The sequence below is a fragment of the Muntiacus reevesi genome, chromosome 6 (genome assembly GCF_963930625.1).
Source record: "Muntiacus reevesi chromosome 6, mMunRee1.1, whole genome shotgun sequence".
Taxonomy (NCBI): Eukaryota; Metazoa; Chordata; class Mammalia; order Artiodactyla; family Cervidae; genus Muntiacus; species Muntiacus reevesi.
Window position 1 is genome coordinate 88,684,676 of NC_089254.1, and position 23,062 is coordinate 88,707,737.

Sequence of the window (23,062 nt, forward strand, 5' to 3'; positions counted from 1 at the left end):
TTCTAAATGCCTAGTAAAAGAAGCATTGTTTCTTCTGCCTAATTCTAATCTCAAAGTCCCTGAAGTACTCCTTTCATTGTAGTCAACTTCATTTGTCTGTTATTGACTCTCCAAATGACTCCAGGTGAAGTAATTTCCCAAATGTTGATTTTTCTCACCAGCAAAATAAGAGGAGCATCCAGTTCATTGGCTAGCAACCTTAAGGGTGAAAATAAATTAACTGCCCAATTTTATAAGAAAATTCTCTTCCACATTACTTGTTCACACTTACTTCACAAATAAGTAATTTATCAAGTCAGTTGAGAAATGAGCAAAAGGAAGGCTAGAGACTGAAACATAATTTGCAAGGGTCAGGTATGCACAGTCCAGGAGAGTGAGAGGGAAACTGAAGTTGTATAATGCAGTGAAGGTCCCTGACCTTCCAGGAGTGTAGGTTGAAAATACACTGATGGGTAAAATATATTTTGGAGTAAAAAGGAAGACTGGAAAACAGAAGAGGAGCTAAGAAAGCTACCTATGGCTTAATGAACTTTCCTTTCACCAGTCTTTAAAATTACAGTTGTTTTTGAAACTGAAATCCAGATTCCCTTGGCTGAATTCTAAGTTTTCCAAGCTTTTATCACTACTGCCTGGAAGAGCAGAAAGGGATGTAAAAAAAAGATGCTATCATACAGAAAGCCAAAATGAGTCAATCTTGTGATGGCATCTGCTACTTTCCTTTTGATGTTGCAAAGAGTGACAAGAGTAACTCCAAACCCAACGGATAACTTCATATTGATGACAAGCAGCATCTTTACAAAATTAACCATATTACCTACTATAATTCATTCTCTGGTAAAGTAAAACATAAAATTTAAAATTACTGGGTGAGTCAACTACAGCTATACCAATTTTGAGCTTCTGAATGAACAAACTGCATGCACACTGGGTAAAGGAAAAGCAGGAGGACAGAGGCGATGAGTCAATGGGCTGCCAGATATCAATTTTCTTTTGCAGGGTTGCGAGTGGTAGTGACGGTGGTAGAGGAATAAAGGGTTAAATTTGCTACAAACACAAATACTGTTTATTATCAGGTAATGATGAGTATAAATCTGAAATTTCAACTAGGAATTGCCATTACAATAAAAATATGTATACATACTGCACAGTACATACCCGGGCCAAAGTTAATTGAAGGAAATTTCACAAGTACCTCCCTGCTCCTTACCATATTATATAGTAGAGGTGCTTAAACAAGTTTTGGTTACCAAGCTAAGCCTCTTGCTTTTCAGTTGAATATCCACGTTAACTTGCCAACTTTCTCCTATTAATTGTTTCATATTAGATTAGATTTTTTTTGTCCTTTGAACTAGAATTCAAGAATCACAGCAGGAAACTGAGTGATTCAAAATTTACTGATTATGAACTAACCCTCAATGCCAGAGGGTTTAGCAGTTTTTAATAAAAATTCAGTTTAGATCTCAAGATCAGTTAAGTCTAAAAGAAACTTCAAGGTCACCTGAACCAATCCTTTCTACCAGTACTTTTATTAAATAAATAAATTGTAGTTACCTGCTCCTAATAAGACTTTTCATAGAAGAAATGCTGCATTTTCTTGAGGAATAGTTTGGATTTGAGAAAAATGTCAAAACAATGCTCCCATGATGAGTATAATTTTGACTATACTCTAAAAATATTTTTTCCTGGTTTCCCACACTTACCTATGTGCTCATGTTCTTGTATTATGGAACACTTAAAGGTAACTCATACACATGTAATTGGGAAATCAAAATTCATTTTGATCAATGTGGTTTAATTCTTATTACTAAGTGCTTTGCAAGGTAATACAAGAACATATTCTAAAATTTTTATAGATGTGATGAAACCTTAGTCATCTTGGCCTTATACTTGAAAGTCTATTATTAACCTCATATATTATGACTGTTGGTGGGAATGTAACATGGTACTATTTTGGAAAATAGTTCCTCAAATGGTTAAACAAAGTTACCATATCACCCTAGGTACATACCCAAGAGAAAGGAAAACATGTCCACATAGACTATGTGTGGACAAATATTTATAGAGGCATTATTCATAATAGCTAAAGGGCATAAACAACTAAAATGTCTATCATCTGACAAGTAAAAAAAAAAGTATCTGTGCTGTAGAACATCACTTGGTCATAAAAAGGAATGAAATACTGATACACGCTACAACATAGATGAATCCTGAAAACGCTGTAAGAAGTGAAAAAGCCAGTCACAAAACATCACATATTATATTAATATAATTCCATTTATAAGAAATGTCCAGAACAGGCAAATCTATACAGACAACAAGTAGGCTAGCTGTTGCCTAGGGCTGGGGGAGGGGCTGGGAGATGAACGGGTGATAGCTAAAGGGTACAGGATTGCCTTCTGAAGTGACAGAAATAGTCTATGATAAAAATGTGGCAATGGTATAGTGCATAATTGTGAATATACTAAAAACTATCAAAATATACACTTTAAATGTGTGTATTTTATGTATGTGAGTTAAAGTTCAATAAAACAGTCATTTTAAAAAATCTGTTCTGAGATGTGAGATGCTTGAGAATCAGCAAACCTCTCCCACAAAGCTCCTCTGGTCAATAGTAAAAGAATTAGTCAAACTGAAGTCCAATTTACTTTATTGTAATTGGAACCAGCTTGCAGTATTTAGTTATGTACATTTCTAAAATGTGAATGCAGTTTAAGACAACACATCATTACATCAGATATTCCAGGCAGCCTGCCACGAGACATTTTTACCAAAAAAAACCATCTTGAAAGGAATTCATTTAATAAACCTCAGAGTATATGTTCTTTCCTGTTGCCTCATCTCCTTATAAGCTGCCGTTTTCCTAAACTCTCATGTTAAACAGTACTGGGCATGTAACATCACTTATTAATTCAACAAATATTTGAACCCTCACTGTACACGAGGTACTGCTTTAGGCACTTGTACCTATGTACATACACACACGAGACAGTCTCTGGTCTTGTGGAGCTTACAATCTGATAGAACAAGATGAACAATAAACAAATTTTAAGGTTTTTAAAATAGAGGGTGCAGCGCTGTGGATGGACGCTGTTTTAGATGAAGTGGCCAGGAAAGATGGCTTCTCTAAGGAAGCATGTTTGAGATGAGAAAAGAAGGTGCCAACCACAGAGACATCAGGGAGGACAGCTCCAGGCAGAGGAAGTTACTTCTGAACGAATCGGGAGGAGGGAGAAAGAAGGATTAACTGCGCTGCTGCTGACCAACCTCTGTGGCTCTTATCACCAGGTCAGTGCAAGGTGACTCGCAGATGCAGGCTGGCATAAGGGGATCTTGTGAACCTTCAGACCACCAGAAGGTCTCATGACAAGAGGCAGCCATCTCTGCTTAACCCCTGCCTGATGTGATCTTTCCCTCTCTGCACCTCTCAGCAAGTGTTTGCTGTCTGGACCATTCATTCTTACAAACACACTGGTGCGAGGCACCATGCTAGGCATGCCAGGACTTAAAAGACCAATCGGACGGGTGCCCTGCCAGCCCTTAGGGCAGCAAATAATCCAGCATCACAGACAATGTAGGGAGAGACAACAAACACTAAGTAGAAAGCAAAAGCCACCCCTACCCCCCACAAAAAAAAGAGCTGTAAAATTGAGCCATGTCCAGAGATTACTTCCAGCTGGAGCATCAGGGGATGCTAATGAAGTGGGGGCATGAGAACAGGGAGACTCTGGGAAGCTGAGAACTTGGACATGTGGGGAGAACACACAGACTGATTTGTTGTATCCCTAATTAACTTTAAATATATTTAAAAATATTTTTAGCTCCCCAACCAAGTTACAAGCTCAAGGAAATAAGACCTGATACTCTTTCTCTGTGACCTCAATTTACGTGTAGATTCACTGTAAGAGATGTCAGTTTCAGCAATGAAGGTAAGGCTAAATCATTCTTTGCTTCATAACAAAGTTTTGATTTTTGAAACAGATGATCTCCCAAACCTCCTAATTACATCATTTCATTTCAAAGGGACATTCCTAAGAGTTTTTCCAAAACTAAAAGACATTACAGATAAACATGTATACAATGTGCTTCAGAATAACATATATATGTTTCTGTTTGTATTTGTGTGTCTGCATATGTGTATCAGTATACCTTCATTTCAGAATCTTAAAGACTATTTCAAACCTTCACCACTAAACCAAAGTCTGTGCTCATGAGAAAATATGTTTTTTCACTGATTAAACTTTCCCACCAGGCCTTCAAACTCCCTTCACATTCCCAACAAAACATCTTAAACCAGAGAAGAAAATCCAAACAACATTTTTTTAGGCAGTGTCTCAATATCTCTAAAAAATATTCCATGGCCAAACTCACCATAGAGAGCTGTCCAAGTTTGATTAATTACATCTAGACACACAGTTCCTGACCTGAAACAGATGGAAAGAATGCCATTAAAAGAAAAAAAAAATCAGAAAGTTAGTTGCATGTATCAGGCAACTAATTTTATCATCAGAAATATTTTTAATACATCATTGAGAAAAAAAAAAAGACAAGACCCCGAAGAATCCCAATTGGTAAAAACACAATGAGGAGCAGAATATACACAAAGTCTTAAGTGTCTCTCTGCAGACTGAAAGGAAAAGCCAGTAACTATACGATGGAGAACCCAGACAACATCATAACTGGGTGATGAGAATTAACACTGTAATCAGGGTAGACAGACTTGTGTGCCTCCAAATGGAATACCCTGGGGAGGACACAATCTCTCCTTTTGGTTTTCTGGTCTTAAGAGCATACTGTGAACCTAATGATAAGGGAAAATCAGACAATCCCAAATTGAGGGATAGTCTATGAAATAACTGGTCTTTATTCTTCCAAAATGTCCATTCTGTACAAATCTGAGGAATGGTTTCAGATGGAACTACTTTAAAGAAAAGAAACATGACAACTAAATGCAACAGATGATACTAGACTGGATCCTTTAATGAATGAAAAAAGTGCTAAAAAGTACATTACCAGAAAATGGCAGTAGATGGAAAAAGTACTGTATTAATATTCATATTCCTGAATCTTATGACTATATTGCAGTTACATAAGAGATCATCCTTATTAGGATGACTGACAGTTTTAAAAGATAATGGGGCATGATACACATATACACACACACACACACACACACACACACACATATATACATACAACCTCTCAGAGTTCAGAATACTTCATATGTACACACATGTGTGTATACACATAATATCAAAATTTAATGCTATGAGAAGGAAAAACTGTGGGACAAATAGTATTCTAAATTGCCCTGGGAGTACAAAATAGGAGGCACTTTTAGTACATTTTAAAATACCACTAAGAAAATATTGGAAAGAAAGGGGTAATTGTGATTCATTAATTGTTTGCTTTACTCTCAAGAATTGAGAAATACTTTAGGGGCTGAAAATAATACACTCTGTACACTGAAGACCGATCTCTGGACTGTGTCTATACAAAGAGATGGAGATGTGGAATAGTACAAATGTTAGCTGGATACCAAGGGAAATGAAGGACTCGTTCGTGACAATAGAAAAAAACCAAGTAGTCCAATAGTAGACTTTGAACTAAGTGGTTTAGAATATTGTATTCTTGGATTCTATAGTGTCAGTGACCTTACAGTCCTATCTGTTGATAAAATCCGAAAAGATAATTGAGACTTTTCTTTTACAATATATAAACTGTAATCAAGAGAGTTGCTGCTAAGATTTAAACATTTAAAAATAGTTACTTACGCTTCATCAATGTTGGGATGGAAAATTTTATTCATGAATCCTGTAAAGAGAGATGTTAATTAGCAGCAAAAAGTATCCAGAGAACAATGAAAGTATTTCAGTATTGGAAATAATCTCAGTATTAGGATAACTCATTACTTTCAATCTTAGATCCTGGGTTACTGATTAGACGATATTCTCCTGACAGTGTCAGTTACTTAAACTAGATCAGCATTCTATTAATCAAATGGGCAAACTTTGAGAGCAATGAAGCTTCTAATAATCATTAGATTATTAGAATAATCTAATGAAGCATCTAATAATCATTAAAAGAATTACTTTCTGAGTTATGATTGTACTTGCCAAGAAAATTTATAGTATTAAATGGTTTATAACTAGTACTATGATAAAAGTTAAGAAAGCTACTCTGACTTCCCTCCCCCAAAGGTTTATTGTTCAATTTCTAAATGTGGAGCTTCTGCATTTGAACTTCTCCTTCTGAAGCTCAGTTACTGGCATCACTGTGCTACACTGTGTGCGGAACATGAATGAAGCTGTAGAAACACTGAAGGAGTACTGCTTCCAAACCACAAAGGATTTCATAAGAACAGTGACCAAAATATTTCCTTTAACTTTAGTCTACTCATTCCAGGAAACCCAGTTTTGACTAAAATTGGGGCAACCAAGAAATTGAGCAAGGTGTTTAAAAAAAATTCTGTAAGAGGGTTATATCTATTGGGGATTCAAGTTTTTTGATTTATTCCTATAAAAACAAGCAGGTGTAGACTTTTAAACAAATGTATTGGTATTTAACTTTGAAAAGAAATCATTTCCTAACACAAAACCAGTGATTTAATCAGTTTGTATACAAGCAAATGACAGTCCTCTAAAGCAGAGATCCACTGTCAAAGCTGTCATTTTGTCATCTTTACCGCCTAACTTCCTTTTAAGACTTCCTTATTCAGTTCCCTAGTTTCAATAAATTGTTTTATTAAGGTGAGCATCGCCATGTTCCAATCCCACCCTCCCTCTCACCCCCATACCTCCACATTCACCTCTTTCATTCATTCAAAATATATTTGTTCAACAACTGTGTATCAGGCACTGTGCTTATTTAGGGTACAAAACGAAGCAAAGACAGTACACTATTCTTGAGGAGGTCACGAGACAGGAGCAATGGGACACGAGACATGAAGAATAACTGCAAGATGCATAAAGAGGTGACAGGGAAGCATGCATGAGGAGAGGGAGATTTCAGGAAAGAGGCAGACACGTGGCACCAAAGGAGGATTCTCAAGGATGAGGAGTGACAGAGGTCAGCTCCAAAAATCTACGACATTTCTCTAGACTTAGAAAATGGAGATTAGACTATATGAAGTCCCAGGCACTCCAACCCTTACTTGCTCAAGCCACTCAAAGTACTAATCATGCTTCCGATTTTTGTTCTTTAATCTTTGGTGTTAACATAGCTTAATGCTTTATCTACCTACTATTAAGAGAGTCCACGCAATCTTCAAATTACTCTGATGCAAAAGGGTTTGTGTCCAATTACTACGTCATATTAATTTTTCATTAAAGATGTCTCAAAGTCTAGATTCACAAGGTCTGTGTTTATAAGGAGATTATATTAAGCCAATGGAAACATTCATGCCTTAATGTTAAGAGAAGAGAAGGCAGGATAGAAATTCTACCTAACCTTAGAAAATTACTAATACATGTGTACAACAAGACCTGTGAGGATACCTGTTGCTGTAGTGTTTATAAAAACCAAGAACTAAGTTCAACCCCATCACCAAGGGACTGGAGAGATGCTGCACATCCTTGTACTGGGAGTCCTATGCAGCTGAGGTAGTGGACTAGGTCAGTATGTATCAATTAGTATAGAGCCAAGGCTGAGGGGAAACAAAAAAACTGCAGGATGATATATATATGCATCATGACACCATTCAGATAAATGAAAACAAAGCAAGACTGCTTATTCTCTACGGTAACAAGGGAAAACTACTGGACCAGCACATACCACATTTACAAGAGTGATTATTTTAGAGGGTGCAGGGTCAAGGTCATGGTGGGAATGGGGAACAGAGTGGGGAATAGTGATTAACGATGAATTTAATTTACAGAACTGTACTCCTTTAAAAAAGAGATGGTGCTTGCTTTGGCAGCACATATACCAAAAAGAGATAATGTGCTTACATATTATTTGCTCTTTTTTTTTTTTTAAGTGTGCACATAGAAAACTGGAAACAAAAATGTACAAATATTAACAGTGCTTAGTTCTCAGTGGTGAGGATATTTTCTCCACAAGTTCTAGTGAGGTGGATGAACCCAGAGCCTGTGACACAGAGTGAATAAGTCAGAAAGAGAACAAATATATTAACACATATATATGAAATCTAGAAAAGTGGTACTGATGAACCTATTAGTAGAGGAGAAATAGACATGCAGACATAGAGAATAGCACATGTCCTTGTGCTAATAGAATGTCCTTGTGGACAGAGCAGAGGGTAGAAAAGGGTGGGACAAATTGGGAGAGTAAACAGTCAGCTAACGGGAAGCTGCTGGATAGCACAGGGAACTTAGCCAGGGATGGGGAGTGGGAGGGAGACTCGAGGGAAGGGGCACATGGACACTTGTGGCTAATTCCTAACGGCACAAACCAACACAACACCGTAAAGCAATTATCCTCCAAATAAAACAAAGAGAAAAAAAAAAAGAAAAATACCTCCACCTCTGTACTAGAAGTAGGATTGCACCCATGGAAATGGGCTAGAAGGAATGACCCCTCAGAAAACTAAATAAAGCATCACCATACGATCCAGGAATCCCTCTCCTGGTTTACACCCAGACAAAACTATTAATTCAAAAAGACACAGGCACCCCTGTGTTCACAGCAGCACCATTCACAACAGTCAAGACATGGAAACAATCAAATGTCCAGACAGATGAAGGGTAAAGAAGATGTGGTGTATATACACAATGGAATACTACTCAGTCATAAAAAGAACAAAACAATGCCATTTGTAGCAACATGGATGCAACTAGATTATCATATTAAGAGAGGTGAGTCAGAAAGAGCAAGACAAATGTATACCACATGATATCCCTTATATGTGACATCTAAAATATGAACAAATGATTCCATCTACGAAGCAGGAACAGAATCATGGATGTAGAGAACAGACGGGTGGCTGCTAAGGGGAAAGGCTGGGGTTAGCAGATGTAAGCTTTTATACACAGCATGGATGGCAACAAGGTCCTATTGTTTAGGACAGAAAACTATATTCAATATCCTATGATAAGCCACAATGGAAAGGAGTATTAAAAAAAGAAAATATATGTATAACTGAATCACTTTGGTACAACAGAAATTAACATCACATTGTAAATTAACTATATTTCAATAATAAAAATAAAAGAATAAAGCTTCAATAATGTGATGTCACAGGGGACCTCAAAAGTATAAGCCAAGGAAATAGCTATGGTGAAACAAGCCTTAAATGTTTATCAAAACTGTCTCTGAAAGAATAAGGTGCCTGACTCCTTGTACAAGGTCTGGAGATTACATGTGGCATCAACACAGTTTCCACACTGTTTTCAATTAAATCTAGATTTTGGCTTGGTTGAGTCCAAAACTACATAAAAAAAGAGCCAAAAAGGGCTCAGTAAACATATTCTTTAGTAACAAGTGGGTGGGAGCCCCGTCCCCATTGTCCCTGCTGAACCCCACCTGGCTGTGAGGTGGAGAGCAGGACCAGACCGCAAGGGTCGAAGTGCTAACAGGGGCTTGGCCCCCAGCTCTGCCTTTTAACTGCAGGCCTTGATCAGGTCACTACACTTCTCTGGGCCTGTTCTTCACCTGCAAAGAGAGAAAGCTGGACGACATGATCTCCAACCCCCCTACTCTTGTTCTGTTTGTAAAAGGACGGTCAGTTCTAAAATCTAGGTTTTAATAACAATGGCCAGAGTTCTGAGAATAGAGAACCTTAAGGAGAAATGGCCAATGGTTAAGTTCATTAAGGAAATTAATTCTGTGAGGGCACATTTTAGGTACAGAAGTATTCTGGAGAATGTAATACAAAGCTTCTAACATGCTAAAATACCACAAAGAGACACAAAAATCTGCTGACTATTCCAAAGTAGGCAGAAATGGCGTTTATAACCTTGCCACTGAGAAACAAGCACAGCCAGACCAATTCTACCAAAAAAACAATTTCCACAGCACAGTCATCTCTTCCTACACCAGGTTTTTTCTGTTGTTAGAAAAATTACCCGATGCAAATAAATGGAAAGGGGTATGTGTGTGTGTCTATATATACAAACACACATATATATATACACACACGTCCTTTACATTTGTTCTTGGACAAGCTGTGGGAAGCATTTCTGGCAAAGCTATTTACATTCTGGATAATGATGGCAACAGTGGAACTTTTGCACAAGGAGGGGAGGAGACGGATAAAGAACAGGCTAGGAATTCAGGGAAGGAACGTTCTCAGGACTGAGCGTGTTTGCCCTGGCACGTTTTCCTTCCTTTTGGCAAAGCTTATCACCACACTAATGAATTTGTCTGCAACAACAGAATTTTCCCAACACTTGTTTCCATTCGACCAGGAACTATTTTGAAGATATTTTAAGAGAACATGTTTTGAAAACTGCTTTTATGGAAACATGACAAGTGGAAGCAGCAAGTCATTTTTAATCCACATGATATAAGATTTTATTCACTACCAGATGTTCTAATGATACATTTCAGTGATTTGTTCATATAAAATTCGGAACTCGTTTCAGTTTTTTTGACAATTATTCTCTGGTATGGCTCAAGCACTTATACAAAGGGGGGCAACAGGTACAAAGGTTTAGCTGAACAGCTTACCACCTCTGTCCTCTTTTATCAGAAGGAAATTAGAAGATCTGTAATTCTGGAGGAGGAATCCAAACCATGCTAAGCTGATGCAAAACTACACATCTTAGAAAATAAAAGCACAGATTATTAAAATAGAAAAATATGCCATGCTTTTGCTTGTTTCACTCCAACACTCAACTGTTCTAGACTAACAAATTGCTTGACCCACAGGCTAAAAAGCAGAGAAAGTAAATAATATCGTGCCGAGTCATGCTGAAAACTGTTTTGTTTTGTTTTTTTAATTTCAGACTGTTTCTGTATCCAATCCCAGGAGGGGATCTGTACAAAGTTGTACACACTTTTGAATAACTGATACTGGATCAATATATAAAAAAGGCAGAAATTAATCATACTTTCCATCTTTGTTCCTTTTATTCGTGGGGATATTTTTAGTGATCAAATTTGGGGATAGAATGAAATACCATGGGCCAATCACCTATCCAGAAATTGCATCCAGAAAAATCTTGAAGAAATGAGGGGTCAAACAAGGTGATCCATGAAACAAGGTAAATCCACCCTAAGGTAAATGGGTGAAAAGCTTGAAAGGCAGAAATGAGAACTTTATCCTAGAGAACAAATGAACCTGGACTTCAGATGGCTGGGGCAGCTGCAGCTGATACAATTTAATTATAAGCTTATAAATCTCTGTGAGAAAGTGTTAAATTACTCTGGTGTTCCATCTTCAGCACAAATACCCACATAAAGTAGACCATTCAGAATAAAAATGATCAATTCTCTATTTTTAAAGTAGATAGAATTATTTAAAATATATTTATTAAAGATTAAATCCTATCTTCCCTAGCAGTGTCTCAGACTATAAATTTTTAAGGGCAATAACTTGGGTCTTCATTCCTAGCGAGCAGGAGGTGACTGGAATTAGGATGCTCCAGCTGAAAAAGGGGTGTGGATGCCGCCAGCTTCACAGCGACAGCTCTGCTGCCAGTCTTGTGCATCAGTGCACCCTCAGACACACTTTTCATCTTACCTTGGACAGCCAGGCCCAGCCCGTGGCAGCCTGCACCCGGGCAGAAGTCTCTTCCGAGAGCTGAGCCTTTCCTACTCAGAAGAGATGGACCTGGGCCGGTCTCTTCTGGGGTGAGGAACCAAGCAAGGAGCTCACTCTCATTGCCCTGTGTCATGGGAACCTCTGAACTGATCTTGTGTGTGTTCAGGAGATCTAAACTCAACCAGGGGTCCTCTTTTCTGCTTCTTCCTTTCTCTCTGATAATATGGAATCTGAGGAATGGGCTGGATGGATAAGCAAAGTTTATTTATAACTAAGAAAAGATGAAGTGTTATCCTTCAACAGTACAACTCTTCTACCAGCCTAGCAGATTACCAAAACCTACTCTCTGGCAGTTCCATTTTTTGGAAGATTGCCTTCTCTTTCCTGTCTCCACAGTTTATCTTTCACTCTCCTGGTCACTCATATAACCACACTGACTCAATCAGGCAGGATTTATTTTCATGGTCAGAGACAGGGGAGTATGAGCAGAACATCCTGGATGTGAAATTTTGAGACTTAATTTCAAGTCTCTGCCACTTACTATACAAAGTTGGGGTTAAAAAATTAGGCTCCAGTCAGGCTGCCGAAGTTCCACTTAGACCTACTGTATCTCTTAGTCTTTCTGTCTCCTTGTTCATAAAGCTGGGTTAAATAATGGTATCCACACATCACAGGAGTGTCACCAAGATTTAATGAATACATGCAGAGCATGTGACCAGTAACTGGCACACAGTAAGTACTCAGTAATGTTACTATTAGCTGATAGAGTTCAGGCACGTAATTTCATATCACTTTCCTTGTCCTAAAAATGAAAATATCTGATCCAATATAACCTTCTCTTAATCCTTCAGGAATTGTCAAGCACATTAGAAGGTATTTTGATTATGGGATATTAGTTTTTTTTTTTAATAACCCTATCACACTGGAAATGGAAAATACATCTACTCCAACATTTATTATTAAAAAGACTGTTCTGATTGCATTTGGCATATGGAAAAAACATTGGAATGGAAGTTAGAAGGCAGACTCTGCAACTAGTCAGCAGTACTGTATCTCTGCCTTTCTAGGTCTCATTTTTATCATCCTTCAAATAAGGTAACTGGATGGTATAAATCTCCAAAGTTCCTTCTAGCAATATGGTTTTCACCAACCATGGTATCTACAAGAATACGAACAAAATCTTCAACTGCATGGACAAGCATTTCCAAGGGAACCAAGATATTACTTAGTTTTTTAAGTTTTAAATGAATTTCATTTAACTAAAGAAAAATGAAGCTAAGACTATACGTTTTCATTAGACCACCAGTCCTAAAGGGAAGGTGAATTTTATGCCCAGAAAACGTCAGAATAACTAATCAGCTCTAAAGCTAGAGGTTATCTACTATAGTTAAAGTAGCAACTAACCTAAACAGTGAGTTAGGTAGGATTTCTATGCAGCAAATGGAAAGACTGTATAATCATAAATTGCCAAAGGTAGAATTAAAACTGACATCAGCCAGTTTCAGGAAGGAAACGGGTGAAACTTCTCACAGAAGCAAGCATGAATAAAAGCAAAGCTACCCCTCAGAGGTGATATGGGGAAGGGAAATGAAACCGACTACTATTTTTACTCTGGCTATATAGCAAGATGAAGCTAAGAGTACTTAGATATTACAAATTGTGAACAACAGGTTTTTCAATGAAAGGGCCAATTTGGCAACTGACTTATTCCATCACTGAGAACTTTAGCACTTGGCCCCCAAGTTTCTCCCCCATCAACGCCGGTCATTTTTAGTGACATAACTGCCTATACAGACCATCCTCTTCATACCCTAGCCTTTCAGTTATCTCAGCTTCTCCTCAATGATCTTTCCTCAGTTCTACCTCATTCACACTCCCAGGACATGCTTTTGAAGTCTGTTATCCCTATAAACAGCTTCACTTTCAAAATCACAAATTCAGACATCCCCTCTCCAATGACAGTCTCCTATCCTTGTCAAAGTGCTTCCCACCCCCATGAACAATTCTTTCACCTGTGAACTCTAATCCACTGACCCTTCCCCTTTTTCTTCCTACCTGTGTATGTGTGCGCATGCACATATGCTCAGTCATCTTCGACTCTTTGCAACTCTATGGATTGTAGCCTTCTTCCTACCTACCACCCTATTTTCACTCCTTCTCCATACTAAGTCTAAGAGCTATCAGCATCATCATTCTCTAGCACTCCTCTACTAATTCCCTGCACTATCCCCTCCAAAATGCCCATCTACAACTGAAGGAAACCGATCATTCACAGTTCTCTGTACTTGGACTTGAGAATGCCACTAAATAGGCATTCACTCACTGACTCAAGCAATATTCTTCTGCAGAACAGGCAATGCACCAAGTCCTGAGTTGGGGAGATAGATTTTTAGTGAACCACACCAAGGGACTGTCTTTGTGAAGTTTGTATCTCCTGGGTTGGCAGGGAGAAGAGACATTAAGGAAACAAATGTACCAGGTTTTAAAAATATGCTCTATAATCTTTTGCGGACTCAACATTCCCTATAATTTTCCTCTCTCCTTTCTGTGGTAGCTTGCTCCCCCATTCTCCAATGACTTGGACATTTTACCAGTATGCTGCAAATCTCTCCTTCCCTTTGGTCCCCCATTTCATTTAGTAGGACTTAACAGCTCTGTGTATTTTCCATGTGAAAATGGGTGCTAATCAGCAGGACCCCTCATTGTCCCCAACAACCCCCCCCCCCATGCTAATTTCTCCTGCCTGAACAGCTTGCTCATATGTTCATGGTCTTCTCAAGTACCAGTCCTCTGCGTGTGTTCCCATCTTGTCCCCTCCTGCAGTGTCGAAGGCACCACTCCTTCATCCTCCTCCTGACCTCAAACATCACCAAGCTTTCCCTCTCTTCTAGACAACTCCCTACAGTGAGCATACAAACATCCTTTGAAATCTCCAAGAAATAGAAAGCAAAGCCTTCCTTTTATCTTCCTCTAGGTACTAGCCTCCTTTGTATGCTTTCCTTAATACAGACAGATTTCTTCAAAGTAATGTGGATCTACACCACAGATTTTCAACCTTGGCACCTTGATCCAACCCACTAGTATCTCTACTATTTCCCCACAACAGCAGAGTGGTCACTGAACTTGTTTAAAACACTGCAGTGATCTTTCCCATTACATTAAATAATTAACTCAACCCTTTAATCTGGCCTACAAAGCCCTAATAGGGCCTCACCCTGCCTACATTTTGGACCCTTTCTCGTATCTCGCTCTCTACCCAGCCTTCCAGCCTCATCTCTGTTCCCTGAGCATGTCAGCTAAGTTCCTGCCTGGGTGTCTGTCTTCAGTTTTTCTGCCTAAAACGCTCTTATCTCTGACCTTGAAAGATCAGGGCTGGCTTTTTTCCCCTTTTCATTTAAACCCCAGCTTAAATTTATTTTGTCAAAGATCCCCTTCCAGAACACCTCATCTAAGACAGCTATCAGGTCAATTCTATTACATCAATTCTCTGAATAAAGCTATCAAGACATTAAAAATTTTGCTTTATCGGCCCCCCATCCCCATTTACCCCAAAATGATTTAAGGGTCAAGAGACCAATCCGTTCACTTCTGTGTCCCTAGCACCTAGAAAGACACCCTGCACACAGCTGGTAGCTGATAAATTTGTGGAGCTGATTTGAAGAAATAATATAAGCTGTATCCATTTTATGAGAAAGTAGGTTCTACCTTAGCTGCCAAACATAATCTTTTCAAAATCATATCCCAAAAATTTCATTTTCAGAACACCAGTAAAAAGAGAGCTTTTAACAATGGCTTATGATCTCATAGTATTATCTTTTTTTTTTTTTTTAAGGAAAATCTCCTACTAGAGCCTTGTTTCTATCGGAATTCAAAAAATATAGATCACTATACAACATCACTTAAGTAACTATTTTTAAACAGGAACTACATTCAAACCCAAAGTTATAAAAGTAGAGAAGTATATTGGTGATCTTAATGGACTTTAGCTTCCTCAGTCTAAGAATTCATTCTTTTTGTGGAAATACAGTGGTTCAAATCAGTCTTTGTTAAATGACTGACCCCAAACCTCTCATGAATGACATTCCTCTCTATTCCAAATCCTGGTCCACTCCTGACTAAACACCACTCACTTAAAGTCACTCACACTAGTTCCTGAGGGAGTAACTATACAATGTTTCCAACCAGGAAGACGCAAAGGAAAATGGTAAGTATTCTAAGCTCCAGAGTTAGTCATACACCATATTACAGAACTCTATTCCCAAAATACTATGAGGTATTTTCTGGTCACAGTGAAATAAAGTGTATTATGCAAGAAGAGTCTGCTAAATCTGTCAACGAAAAAGGTGAAACCATTCCCCTTAACCACTGGCACAAGTAAAAAGAATATGGTACACTGCTGCTGCTGCTAAGTCGTGTCAGTCGTGTCCGACTCTGTGAGACCCCACAGACGGCAGCCCACCAGGCTCCCCCGTCCCTGGGATTCTCCAGGCAAGAACACTGGAGTGGGTTGCCATTTCCTTCTTGGGCACAAGAAAGAGAAAAGTGAAAGCGAAGTCGCTCAGTCGTGTCCGACTCTCAGTGACCCCATGGACTGCAGCCTACCAGGCTCCTCCATCCACGGGATTTTCCAGGCAAGAGTACTGGAGTGGGTTGCCATTGATCATCAGAATATCTTTTTAATTAAGAACTGGCGGCAGACTGTGAAATTCAGAAGGAAGTCTGAGAGGTTATGTAGTCTAGCTTCCTTTTGGAACAGAATGACCTAAAACCATTCTATTTAGATGATAGTCTGAACTAGTAAAGGCCACTAGTATGGCTCAAAATAGCATTCTAATTTTTGTTACTGCCTATGACTTTCATTTTGTTTCTACTTACTTAAATGGACTTGACTACCTCCTGCCATATGCTATTGACATCAATTATACTGTGGAATGAGCTTGGTTTTCCCCTTGCCATTCTATCAACACTTGGCAAACCATGACATGGTCTCTCCAGAATCATGCTCTCAACCAACCACTCCTTTTACACAGTCAGTTTTGGTATCATCCAATTACAGTCCCAGACACACAGCGCATGCAGCCTGTTCCTGGGAAAAGGTCCTCCTCACTGTTCACATGGAGATACACACATGTAGTACTTCATAGTTAGTTTCTAGACTTGTTAGCTGGCTTTTGCAACAGTTTTCCATTTTAAAAAGTATCAATGGTGACAGAGTTCTTGAGCTTGTCTTAAGGTTACTTACAAAAGATTCTGTAATACTCTACAGTTCTATCTGAAATTAGTAGAATGCATGTCTCTTAATATACTAGCCAGCAGTCATTTAAAAATAAGGTTCAATGACAACTTTAAAATCTTGCCTTGAATGCCACTGTTCAAGTAACATAGGTAGATCTGATGGATACTACTGCAGATCTTGAAGCGAACTTTTCAAGGTACTTTCAAGACCTCTAGAGGCTGAAAGCCTTAAATCCAATATTTTATGTCATATTTTATTAAAGACATAATTTTTACCCCTTGGGTTAGGTTTATCAAAAGGATTACTGTTATTAATAGATACAAAGGGGTCTTTTTGGTTCACATGAAGAGAAATATGGAACAAAAGAGAACAAGTGGAAGAGTCAGACTGAAAAAAGCAGGTAAGAATTACTCAAAGTAAGAGGACAGGAGACGGGAAAGGAGAAGAAAGGAGTGGAGAATGGTTACATGTAAAGGTGCAAAGATGCTCCAAGATGGAGTAAACCAAACTGTAAGCAGAGAGACAAAGGACACAGTATTTACACTTACACACTGCTACTAAGTCGCTTCAGTTGTGTCACACTTACATGCACAAGTAATTAAAACTGAAGGAAAAAAATTAAGGGGAGTGGTGGGAAACACGGGAGCCTTAGCAAACTGAGAATTCTGACCAAGGACTGCTTGATGGCCTTCTAGAACAGACAGGAAAAGCATAGACTCAGACAAAGATGCAGACAGGACATCTGAAAGACACACACTTGTGTAAGTTTCTTAAATACTTACTTTTATAATAAAAGGGAACTTACTGTAGACTATTTGGGAATTACAGAAAAATGGCTTTAATTCCCTTAACAGCCATGGATAACTATAGCCAAAATGTGGTATTCAAACTTGGTATTTGCATAGAAAAAAATTATAGTTACACTATTTTATCTTTTTTTTTTTTTTGGCTGCGCTGTGTGCAACTTGCAGGATCTTAGTTCCCTGACCTGGGCCCCTGGCAGTGAGAGTACCAAGTCCTAACCACTGGACCACTAGCGGATTCCCTCTTGTGTGTTCTTTTATTAAAGATGGTGTTAACTATTTACAATAGCTAGAACATGGAAGCAACCGGATGTCCATCGACAGATGAATGGATCAAGAAGTTGTGGTACATATATACAATGGAACATTTCTCAGCCATAAAAAGGAATGCATTTAAGTCCTAATAAGGTAGATGAACCTAGAACCTATTATACAGAGTGAATTCCGTCAGAAAGAGAAAGATAAATATTGTATTCTAACACATATACAGAATCTAGTAAAATGGTACTGAAGAATTTACTTGCAGGGCAGCAATGGAGAAACAGAGAATAGACTTATGGACATGGGGAGACGGGAGGAGAGGGTGAGATGTATGGAAAGAGTAACATGGAAACTTATATTACCACATGTAAAATAGCTAGCCAAGGGAAACTTGCTGTATGGCTCAGGAAACTCAAACAGGGTAAAACATATTGTTTATTAAAATGTACTATAATTTGGACATTCCTGGCAGTATCTAGTGGTTAAGATTCCACGCATCCACTGCAGGGAGCATGGGTTCTATCCTTTGTTGGGGAACTAAAGGTCCTACATGCTATGTGGCGTAAGAAAGAGGGGGGATAAAAGGAACCATAATTTAACTACTTTATTTATCAAAGGAGTCATTAGGTTGCTTCCAACTTTTAAGTTTTAAAAATAACACTGCAATTTACATACTCCTGTGCATTAATCTTAGTATACAGATCTGAATATTTCCTTATTTTAAGTAAAATCACTCAAAGGATATAAAATTTTATCAATATATACTGCTAGGTTGGCTGTATCATAATACCTTTGCCAACAATGTTTAACTTGCCAATTTAGAAAGTCATATATTTTCTCATTTTTTAATCTTTGCATTCTGTGGATTGGACACAAAACTATTTTGTATCCTAATTGGTTATTTTTCATTTTTATGAAAAAATTTCTCTATGTGACCTCTTTATATATGGGATCACTCATCTTTATTTCCCCCCAGGCAGCAACTGCAAGTCTGTTTCCTTAGATGGGTAAAAGCTTTTTCTTAGTTGAGCACATGTGTAATGGCCGAAAAGTGTGAATCTACAGGAGTACGGAATACAACAGTCTCTGCAGCAACTTCTTTGCATAGAACAAAACCTTTATGGACTGGGCATCACCTGGGGTTTTGAAAGAGTATTTATGAAGTCCTTACATTCAGCTTCACCTCTCTGAAACTTTGTAAAGACTCTATTCTCAATACATGAGTTACAATTTGTGTAAACATCTATCTCCTCCAGATACTCTCTTCCTCAATTGAGGTGCTGAGTCACACTTCTCCTAAAAAGCAATGAAATGCTGTCACTAGAGCAAATGCAGTATTTTAAATACATTGATATTTTTCCCTCCCAACTGGTGAAAGCCTTATACAGCCTTCCTAAGTATCTGGTGGAATGCCATATCACACATCCTGAATATTTAATACACTGGTCAATATCAAACATGCACAGTCCATTTAATTACATTATCTCATTTTCTAGAAGAGGAAACAATTCAGATAAGTATCATCAGAGTCAAGGAGAACTGAGGCCAGAACCATTCTTTCCTGATAACCAGTCCACTGACCAATCAGACCCTCCTACCTACAAGGTGACACGCCCAGCAACACTGCGCTCATTCTAGTTTCTGAATGGGGAGATGAAAGTGTGGGCCTTCCAATAAATCAGAACTTAGAGATTCAAATATGATTTATATCAAAGCAGTCTCTCTGGAAAACGATCCAAATATCTCAATGATGTTACAACTGATTAAAGGAGTTTTAGAATTTCTTTCTGAAAGAGCCCAAAGGGCCAGTTTAAAAAGGAAATCGTAACTCTTAAACTTCAGTCAGTTTCATAATCATATATCATTACAGACTTCAACTGATGTTACTCGGTTTTTCAATTCATCTTATTCTCTGGAATTAAATGACCTTTAGCCATTTCAAAAATTTATATCCAGCTTCAAAGCATCAAGACTCGCCATCACTCATGATATTCAAAGAGAATGTAAAATTCCAAAAGATGAGCTTATTAAGATATTTGGAACAATGATAGCTTTGTAAGAGTAAGCTGGTAACTTCCCCAGGAGGCTGTCAATATTCCTTCTCTTTCCAAAGAGGAGTTAAGATGTAAGTAAATTAAGGAGCTAATTTACTTACTTAAAGATGAAAATTTTTTTTAAAAGGACTTTTTCAGTTACATGTCAAGCAGTCAGGTAACTATTGAAAACTCCCTTAAACTGTGTTTGGAGTTTACAGTTTACCTGTAAAAGTACATTGCATATACATTTAAATATTTAGAGAAAAATGTTTTAAAGTACATTTTTATGTACTTTATGTAAATAATAATATCCACTGAGGGACAGGATTATAAGACACTATTTTTTCTTTAGTTTTGCTCACCTGGACCTTCCTACATTCCTATCAATAAGGAGCATTTATACAATTAAAAAATATACATAGCAACATTAAACAAAAAAATATACATAGATATATATTTTAAAATCCCAAGACTTAATCATTAAAACACTTCATCTAAATTTACACATCTTAATATTTAAGAGATTAATATTTGGCTCGGACAGAAGGGCATGCTTGCTTATATACTATTGAGGCAGGGTTTAAAAAGAACAGTTAGGTTGGATTTATCTTATCTCCTCTTCTGTATACTCCTGCAGCCATCTGTACAATTCAAAAACAAGTCCTTGCCTACTCTGCAGGAGCTACTACCTCTCAAAATGTTTAAAGCACATTGCAACAGTAATTACATTGTTGATGACCTGAAAATGGGTCACCCCACACAACTGATTAAAACTCTTATGCAATCTTCCTCTGGAGGAAACAAGGACAGCTTGTAAAATATTTCAACTAGATCTACTTCCCTAAGAGAAGATGGTACATACACATTTGTAGGTATTATCAAGTTCTAAAAGCACACAGAAAGGGAAAGGAAAAATTATCAAGAAGTAAAGTTAGCCTAGTCATTTGTCCTAACCAATTTCATGTTACATCATTAACTTAAGGAAGTACAGAGGTTTCTGTTGCATCATTAGTTAACAAACAATGTCTGAAGTTCAGATAGTTTTACTTTGAAAGTTATGATGAAATAATTGTTACCTGGAAACATGTTAAGATTTGAGAAAAAAAAAAAAGATTTGAGAAATAACTACATTTCTATAGGATATGTAATTGCATGTCTTGGTTCACTGTTAACTTCATCAAGCTATACTGTTTCTTTTCTGACTAGGAATCTAGGGTAACAAAACTAAATTTACTGCTAGATTTAGCAAGCAAATTTTTAGTCCTATAGGTAAATAGTTACTTATGAAATATACCTGAATCAATTTATATGGTTTGGAGATTCTGTTTATAAAGGTTTAAAGATTCTACCTACATTCCACCACACCAGGAACTGAGAAACAGCTGCTGTCCCACCTGTGCTAAGGTATACAGTCAGGAACTGTCTCAAAGATTCAACACCTCAGAGTACCCTTCCTATATCACCATCTGATAACTCTACAGTTTGCAGGTTCTGATAGCAACGGGAGATTTCCAATTCAATTATCCATAAAGTATCTCCTCAACTGTTGTTTAGTTGCTAAGTCATGTCTGATTCTTTTGCGACCCCATGGACTGCAGCTTGCCAGGCTTCTCTGTCCTTGGGATTTTCCAGGTGTGAATACTGCTGTGCGTTGCCATTTCCTTCTCCAGGGAATCTTCCCGACCCAGGGACTGAACCTGCATCTCCTGTATTGGCAGGTAGATTCTTTACCACTGAGCCACCTGGGAGGCAAGCCCATCTTGTTAATTACCAAGTTTAAAATTCAGCTAAGGGCCCTTCAGAGGAAATTACCAGTTTATTCTTAAAATGAACATTAAGAGTTACCAGACTAAAAAGGAATTATAGATGCTCTATAGTATTTTTATAGCCTTAAATTGTAAAACATATAAAGTAGCTAGACATCAGGGGAACAGGCCACTGCATTTGATTGGGAATTACTAACATTTTCACATTATTTATCCCAGACAGAAACATGGGGGCTTCAAATTAAAACACAAAGCTCGGAATGTCTTTGGTTCACCTCTTTTAAAAAACCCTTTTCTGGGGGCAAGGGAGAAGTGTAAATTCCAAGAGTTTTGGCATTAGCTCTGACAATTTTGAATAAATGATTCACTGTGACAGAGAATGCTCTAAACATATTCCAATTTTATTTTCTTCTTCCTTCTTAAAATTGGCCAGTTCTTTGTAACATCTAAAAATCATCTACAGAATGAAACTTTTACAAGCTGGCTTAAGTTAGCTAAGTTACTACAGGCTCAAAATATTTAAAGGTATCAAGCTCAACCAAAATATACCTCCGCAGCATCTGATGCTAATACCTAAACTGTCACTAATGCCTTAATGGGGGTGATAAGTTAATATCACCAAATTACTGCAGAAGATGAAGGTGAGGAAAAAATACCTCACTGAGGGTATTTTATGTAACCCTAACTAAGGTTTGTTTCTACTTTCTTTAGCTGTTTAGAGGGTTAAAAAGATTTGGAGTGGAAAGAATGGAAAAAGGTACACAGAGTTGGAGTGAACAAAAGCAAAAGTAAGGTTATGAGGAGGATTTTTAAATGACAGAACTAGAATAGGCACTATATAATATTCATTTCAACAATCTGGCATTTAAAATGAGATTTAAGATGTCTATTATTTTACTGCTAATAGCCTGAATGGACAGTGGGTCTTAAAGTTATTTAATCTTACCCTAAAAGACAGAAAAATCTAGAGTTACAGTCATTACAAGCATGTAAAGGATGTATTTAAACACCTCTTATCACACTATGGAAGTCCCTCCTTAAAATTACTAAATAACCTGAGCAAAAAAAAGGGGGAAATTCAGTTGAGCAAATACTTCTGGAATTAATTATCGCCCATAAAATGTAGGCTTGTTTTCTTTTTGTTTTTTCCCCCCTCCATTTCAAAATTCTCTAAGGAGAGAAACTAGGTAGTAACATACCTATAGAAGGAGATTTGAAAGGGTATTTATCAGGAAGATCCACTCTAACTTTCCATACTCCGCCTTCATACGGTGCTGAAATAAAAGCAAAAATGTTAA

At 37.7% G+C, this 23,062-nt stretch overlaps 1 protein-coding gene across 2 annotated transcripts in view; it reads right to left on the minus strand.

The window, feature by feature from the left end:
* UBE2H (ubiquitin conjugating enzyme E2 H) overlaps positions 1 to 23,062 on the minus strand; it is a 100,611-nt gene that overhangs the window by 20,550 nt on the left and 56,999 nt on the right. For both annotated transcript variants that reach the window (XM_065938792.1, XM_065938793.1), the window contains exons 3-5: positions 22,964 to 23,038; positions 5,772 to 5,811; positions 4,369 to 4,421 (exon numbers count right to left, since the gene is read on the minus strand). In XM_065938792.1, coding sequence (XP_065794864.1) covers positions 4,369 to 4,421; positions 5,772 to 5,811; positions 22,964 to 23,038 — 168 coding nt within the window. The remainder of the gene's footprint in view (positions 1 to 4,368; positions 4,422 to 5,771; positions 5,812 to 22,963; positions 23,039 to 23,062) is intronic.